The 7082-nt window shown below is 51.9% G+C and overlaps 1 protein-coding gene across 1 annotated transcript in view; it reads left to right on the forward strand.

Annotated features, from left to right (window-relative positions):
* The window catches only part of LOC113406759, a 38160-nt gene extending 31699 nt beyond the window's left edge, over positions 1-6461 (forward strand). The window contains exons 9-11 of the mRNA XM_026653392.1: positions 1694-1786; positions 4422-4486; positions 5912-6461. Coding sequence (XP_026509177.1) covers positions 1694-1786; positions 4422-4486; positions 5912-5953 — 200 coding nt within the window. The 3' untranslated portion in view covers positions 5954-6461. The remainder of the gene's footprint in view (positions 1-1693; positions 1787-4421; positions 4487-5911) is intronic.
* The last annotated feature ends 621 nt before the right edge of the window (positions 6462-7082 follow it).

Consider the following 7082-nt stretch of genomic DNA (forward strand, 5'->3'; position numbering starts at 1 on the left):
TTGATCAGGGCCGGGCAGCAAACAGAGTCAGGTAGCCCAGGCCCTTGGTCAGGGCGGGGCAGCAAACAGCGGCAGGGGGCTCAGGTCCTGATGGCAGGAGCTGAGCACTTGGGGCAGTCCTTGCCCTAGGCAGGGAGGAGGAGAGACTGCCACCCAGCGTGGGGTGGCAGGGGGGAACACAGGCCCACCCACTCCACTGTGTTCCAGCCCGGGGCCCTATCCGCAGCAGTCCGTCTGCCGCGGGGTCAGTGGGGATCCTGCCCGCAACACACTGACATCGGTTCCGGGTCTGCGATCCCCGGGCCACTTCCCATCTCCTCCTCCTCCATGGGTACCTGCTCCTCGCTGGGCTCGGCAGCGGGGTCCCACACCATGGGCTCCTCGGCGTGTTGAGGGCTGTCTAGGTCGGGCCGTTCCTCCGGTCTCGGGTCAGGGGGATGCTCGGGCCTCTCCTCGGGGTACCGTGCTCGGGGCAGGCTCGGCCAGTCCGCTTCGGGGTACCGCGCTCGGGGTAGGCTCGGCCAGCCTACCTCGGGGTACCGGGCTCTGGGGAGACTCGGGTCGTCCACCTCCGGATACCTGGCTCTGGGGAGGCTTGGTCCGTCCACCTCCGGATACCTGGCTCGGGGCAGGCGCGGTCTCGCAGGAGCCCGAGCAGGAGCGTCTGGCCTCTCCGGCCGCTGGGCTCCAACTGAGTGCTGGGGCTGGGCTTTTATACTTCCTGTCCCGCCCCTTGACTTCCGGGGGGCGGGAACAGGTGCCGGTGGCTCCGCCCACTTCCGGGGAGCGGGAACAGGTGCCGGCAGCTCCGCCCACTTGGGTGTCTGTTCTGTCTCCTCCCCCTCAGGGGCCGTCGGGAGCCAGGCCGAGTCACTACAGACCCCTAGGTCCTTTTCTGCAGAACTGCTACCTAGCCATTCGGTCCCTAGTCTGTAGCAGTGCATGGGATTCTTCCGTCCTAATGCAGGACTCTGCACTTGTCCTTGTTGAACCTCATCAGGTTTTTTTGGGCCCAATCCTCTAATTTGTCTAGGTCCCTCTGTATCCGATCCCTACCCTCTAGTGTGTCTACCACGCCTCCCAGTTTAGTGTCATCTGCAAACTTGCTGAGAGTGCAGTCCACACCATCCTCCAGATCATTAATAAAGATATTAAACAAAACCGGCCCCAGGACCGACCCTTGGGGCACTCCGCTTGAAACCGGCTGCCAACTAGACATGGAGCCATTGATCACTACCCGTTGAGCCCGACGATCTAGCCAGCTTTCTATCCACCTTACAGTCCATTCATCCAGCCCATACTTCTTTAACTTGGCGGCAAGAATACTGTGGGAGACCGTATCAAAAGCTTTGCTAAAGTCAAGGAATAACACATCCACTGCTTTCCCCTAATCCACAGAGCCAGTTATCTCATCATAGAAGGCAATTAGATTAGTCAGGCACGACTTCCCTGTCTCACCTTTGGTCACTCAAAAGTCCTGGTCAGGGATCTCCAGGGCAGCACATTTGAATCTCGTGTATTATTATAAAATATAGATGTTCCGGTTCTCTCCTCCCACAGACATGTCTTAGCCCTATAGAGGTCTGGATTAAATACAAGTTTATGTCCTACATTTTAGCTCCCCTATGATTTCTTTGGACAAATGAGCAAGCTACTGACAAGCTGTAACTTTCTCTTTTTTAAAAAAATACAGACAGAGGCTGCTCACAGACTGTAGATCTGACCAGCTACGCAGTCACCTCAGCTGTAATATCTCTCCTTGGCCTTCTAACCCTCTTCATTTGGTGTGAGTATCCTTCTGGATTCATTCCAGTTGCTGTGTGGTCATAATTTACTGCCTCTCTCTTTCCTGGGTAACTTTGTGTATGGCTCTCTCACTTCCCCATGCTCCAACTGACCTGGCTACAGTCAATGCCCTGGGAGATGTCTTTGACTAGGGGACAGGTTTTTAAAGGTATTTAGGCACCTAACAGTTCCGATAGGCGCCTCATGGAGTTTTCAGGGCCCAGGGCACCTAGCTCTGCTGTTGTGCACCTAAATACCTTTAACAAGCTGGCCCTAAATGAAGTGCTCAAGCAGGTACCTCTGTCCCCCTGGGACTGAATGTACACTGCAGGCAGGAAGCAGTGGTAATTGGAAGACTGCAGGGATACCTGCGCTAATCTCGCTAGTTTGGGTACAAATAGTGAAGCTGCAGCAGCACAGGCTACAGCACTGGCTGTACAAGCCAGCCTGGAACCCGTCTATGTTCAGTCAGTGCTGCTGCAGTTTCAGTGTTATGGGAATCCAAGCTAACTCGATTAAAGCTAGCTCCGGCGTGTCTACACATACTGCAGTCACACCTCCAAAACCTATTCCACATTGCAGTTTATCTCCTTCCCTCGAGACTGTCCGGCCAGGCATTGTCCCTACCAACAATTACCCATCCAGTTGCCTTGAAATAAAAGCAAGGTTTTATTCGGCATAGAAATTACAAGAGTAAAATTGGACTAAATGTTAAACAGAACAAAATTAGTGTAAGGACTGAATAACTGCTTAGCTAGCTGGGGCAAATTGTTCAGCTGTCCTGTATTAAGAGTTGTTAAAGTCTTGCATCTTAAATGCCATTGGTCTCTCCCCCGCTGCTCAGACTGCCTGGTTAGTTTGTGCATGTCTCTTAGGCCTTGGCTACATTTGCAAGTTAGAGCGCATTAAATCAGCCCCAGGTGCCCTAACTCCTGAGGTGTCCACACTGGCAAGGCACGTAGAGCACCTGGACTGCAGCTGGACTGCTCCTGGTAATCCACCTCCACGAGAAGCATAAAGCTTGCTGCGTCCCGGTTGAAACGCCTGGGTGTAAGTGTGGACGACGTGTTCAATTACTGCACTGTGATTGGCCTCCAGAAACATCCCATAATCCCTTGAAGTCAAGTGGCCACTCTTGTCATTGTTTTGAATCAGCTGCAGGCATGGGGATATCCCCTTTCAAAGCTCTGTTTCTGACAGCTGGCATGCTTATCTGCCCCGGGACAAAGCAAACCATTACTGTGGAATGCTGCCGCTGCAGAGGCAGGCATGTGTGAATGAGAGGGCTGGGGGGGGGACGGGGGGCTGATGTTGGGGTTTCCCCCTGCTGCTCTCTGAACTTACAAGAGAGCATGCTGACACACTCTCTGCCCCCCAAAACACACTGTCTCTCCCCCCACATACACACAACACACTTCCTGTCACACTCCACCCCTCCCCCTCATTTGAAAAGCACATTGCAGCCACTTGCACACTGGGATAGCTACCACAATGCACTGCTCTCTGTGGCGTTGCAAGAGCTGCTAATGTGGCCACACCACTGCGCTTGCAGCTGACAGTGTAAACACACGGCAGCGTTTTCCCTGCTGCTGTCTCTGAGGGCTGGTTCAACTCCTGGCGCTCTACATCTGCAAGTCTAGCCATGCCCTTACATTCCTCCTCCCAGGTCTGTGTATTTATAGTTCTTGGATTCTGTGGCCTTGTGATGTGAACTGCTGTCTCTAGCTGTTGTTGTGTCACTTTAGATCTGTGGGCAGATAAAGGTATGTCTCAGTTACAATGCCCTCGAGCAGGCTAGATTTCCTTCCTTTCCTACCCCATCCACCAATTCTCCTGGGGCCTTGGCTACACTGGCAATTCACAGCGCTGCACTTGCTGCACCCCCTGAGCGCAGCGAGTGCAGCCCTGTAAAGCGCCAGTGTAATCAGCGCCTGCAGCGCTGCACGCTCCCTCGCAGCGCTGCAAGCTATTCCCCTCGGAGAGGTGGAGTACTTGCAGCGCTGCGAGAGAGCTCTCGCAGTGCTGGCGGCGCGACTACACTCGCGCTTCACAGCCGCGGCAGCGCTGTGAATCCGCGAGTGTAGCCAAGGCCTGGGATGCTGTTCTCAAGATATGCAACTTCTTGTGCCTTTTTCTCATCGTTCACCTGGTTATCTCAGAGCACTTTGTAACATGGGTATTAACATCTGGGAGTTCTTCCAAAAGCCGTCACTGCCCTGGGAAAGAAAGTCTGAGAGTATGTTGTTTTCTTCAAGTTAATCTGTATGGTATCAATAGCTCTTCCTCCTGCAGTGTCTGAAATACCAGCAAGAGCAAATGCCACTGGAGATTCTAGTAAATCAGATTAGAACCAGGTAATTAACAGAGGGTGAAGTGCAGGTGATGGGGAGTATTAGACAGGAAATTTCATTTTCCCACTCACATTCATGCCCTTGACACTAAAATCCCAAACTTTCCACCTTATGGTGGAAAGGGAGGATCTGACAACTCGTGTTCTCCAAAAGACTCTGATTTGCACTCCTCTCTACAGCTGGGCTCCCTTAAAATGCCACACACAGATGCAGTCACCCTCTACACGAAGCGTGACTTATATAAAACACAACACAGGAGCTAACCAGCATCTCGCTGCTTTGCAGATCACAGGAGCCAAGGAGACCAAAGAGAAAATAAACGACATTCCAAAGAGGAAGCAGACCAGGAGGTAGCAGGCCTTGTAACTCACTTTTTATTGTCTATATGTTGAGTTTCCTCTGCCCATTCAGTTGTAAATTATTATGATAATTATTATTTAACTTACAACCTATACCATGCAGGGGAGGGGCCTGGCTTTAACCCACAGAAGACAGGAGACTTGGAGCCAGAGCTGAAAAGCCTGGCAGTTGTGGTTCTGAATAATTACATAATCCATACCAGGGTTTTAGTTGGGCTTTCTTTCCCTCCCACCCAAGAACATGAAGAGTGCTGAACCTTAACTTACTTTCAGCTTTGAGTTGAGCCCCATTGTCACCCACAGCCACGGGGCTTCTCGACACTCCAAAAACTAACAGAACTCGGGTATTTTAAACTTGGAATGTTATTTTCCCCCAGTTATATAGCCATGGTAACAGGGTGCAAGCCAAGCATTGTAACATCTGGTTTCCCTGGCTGTTCTGAAGCAGAACGTGTCTGTCCATAAGCTAACTCCAGACAGTTATCAACAAGCTGGGAGCTGAAATAGCCACCCATTCAACAGGGCTGCCACCCATTCAAGCACAATGGGGGGGAAGTCTGATTTTAGGGAGTCTTTAGGCTGTCAAACTTATTTTAAAATAATGATCACAACCCCATTATTTGCAGTGGTGGTGTAGCCATGCCAGTCCCAGGATATTAAAGAGAAAAGGTAGGGCAGGTAACATATTTTATTGGGCCAGCTTCTGTTGGGGAGAGAGACAAGCTTTCAAATTTACTCAGAGCTCTTCTTCGGGTCACTGTGTAGCTTGAAAGCTTGTCTTTCACCAACAGAAGTTGGTCCAATAAAAGATGTTCCCTCATTCACCTTGTACTCCTGTTAACACTCCTACTGCAGTGGCTACTGAAGGGCCCCAACCATGGTCTGGGCCCATCGTGCTAGGCTTTGTACGTAGACACAGCAAGACAGTCCTAGTCCCATAAAGCTTACAGTCGCAGTGGATGCAGATCTACACTCTCCCCACAGGGTTTCCGTGCTGCTCTTGTTTTCCAGCAGAGATGACCACGGCCCACCAAGTTCTCCAAATGCCAGTTTTAGTCAGGGCCGCCCAGAGGGGGGAGGCAAGTGGGGCAATATAGTATTCTATGGTATTGCAACTTTTTTTTATGGAAGGGGCCCCCAAAATTGCTTTGCCCCAGGCCCCCTGAATCCTCTGGGTGGCCCTGGTTTTAGTCACACGTTCTCTCAGTGAGTTATACCATTGCCCAGGAGCTGCTGGCATCCAAGTAGCAATAAGGGGGGTTGAAATCCTTTCCCCTGTCTGTGCAGGGCCCTGCCACTGTTCTGAATGTTTTATGGAAGTTCTGAGTTCCCCTGCGCCCCATGCCGAGGCTGGCACTGAGCCCCAGCAGTGGGATGCGGTAGGGCACACTTCATGCACATACATGTGTTGTGCAGGTGCGGCAGGAGCTTGGGGAAGACATGCTGCAGCGGCCGTAAAGAGCATTACCTAGTCTCATGCCACCAAGAATGATCCAGAAGAAGCTACAATCAAATTTGGAAACCTGTCGTCATTATGGCCAGCTCTCGGTAACACCCATACCTAAGTCTGGCTAAGGCTTCCTCTTGCAAGCCTGTGTGGTTGGTTGCTTATAAACTTTGCCAAAATTTAACCACCTGGGCTGAAATTTTCACTGTCAGGACTCTGCTCACGCTCAGTCCCCCCTCAAACCCCAGAATTTCAGTAAAAAATGGTTCCGCTGTTGCTGAAAGCACAGTTAGGGGAAAATAGGAACTTTTTTGCTAATGTTAACTGAGTATTTTCCCACCCATTTCTTTGAAGTGCTCTTGTTCCTCTGTGTTTTTGAAGCAGGGATTTGAAATTGGGCAAAGTGATGGGCTGGGGTCAGAGGTGCCTTTTACGGTTCTCATGAAAACACTTAGGGCTAGTCTACACTATAAGCACTACAGCAGTGCAGCTGCGCCGCAGTGTGTCTGGTGAAGACGCTCTATGCCGAAGAGAGAGAGCTCTCCCATCAGCATAGCGCTGTTCACAGCAGCACTTAGGTCGGTGTAACTTACGTCGATCGGGGGGGTGGCTTATTCACTCTGCTTTTCCACTGCCTTGGGTTAACAATTCTCTGCACATCAGAGCTTTTATTAGCGGGAAAGGCCTCTTACTGGGGGAGTATCAGTCTAACTCCCTCTGCCCCCATTCATTTGCAGATGTCTGTAACTAAGAGGTTACACAAGGTCACTCCTACCAGGACTGGTTGTAGAATTCAGCCCTGTAGGGTAATAAAGTGACTGGGAGTTGGGTTTGCCATCTTCGTTTTGTTGGAGATGGAAAAAGCACACAGAGGTAGCATGACTAACCATTAGCCCCAGGGCCGACCTTAGGGCCAGGCAAACGGGACCCATGCCCAGGACGCTGTAGCCGGAGGGGCGACAAAAGGGGCTCGGGCTTCCCCTGGCCTGCTGTGGCCAGACTCCTCTCTTCTCCATCCCCTCCTTCATGCTGGGCCGGCGGGCTTCTCCCCGCCCCCCTGGTCCCTCCCTCATTTGCTCCTCAGCTGGCCGGCTGAGGGCTCCGCCTCTGCCCCAGCCCCGGGGAGCCCAGAGCAGCATG

The sequence above is a fragment of the Terrapene carolina genome, unplaced genomic scaffold, assembly GCF_002925995.2.
Source record: "Terrapene carolina triunguis isolate 2854851 unplaced genomic scaffold, T_m_triunguis-2.0 Scaffold137, whole genome shotgun sequence".
Classification (NCBI taxonomy): Eukaryota; Metazoa; Chordata; order Testudines; family Emydidae; genus Terrapene; species Terrapene triunguis.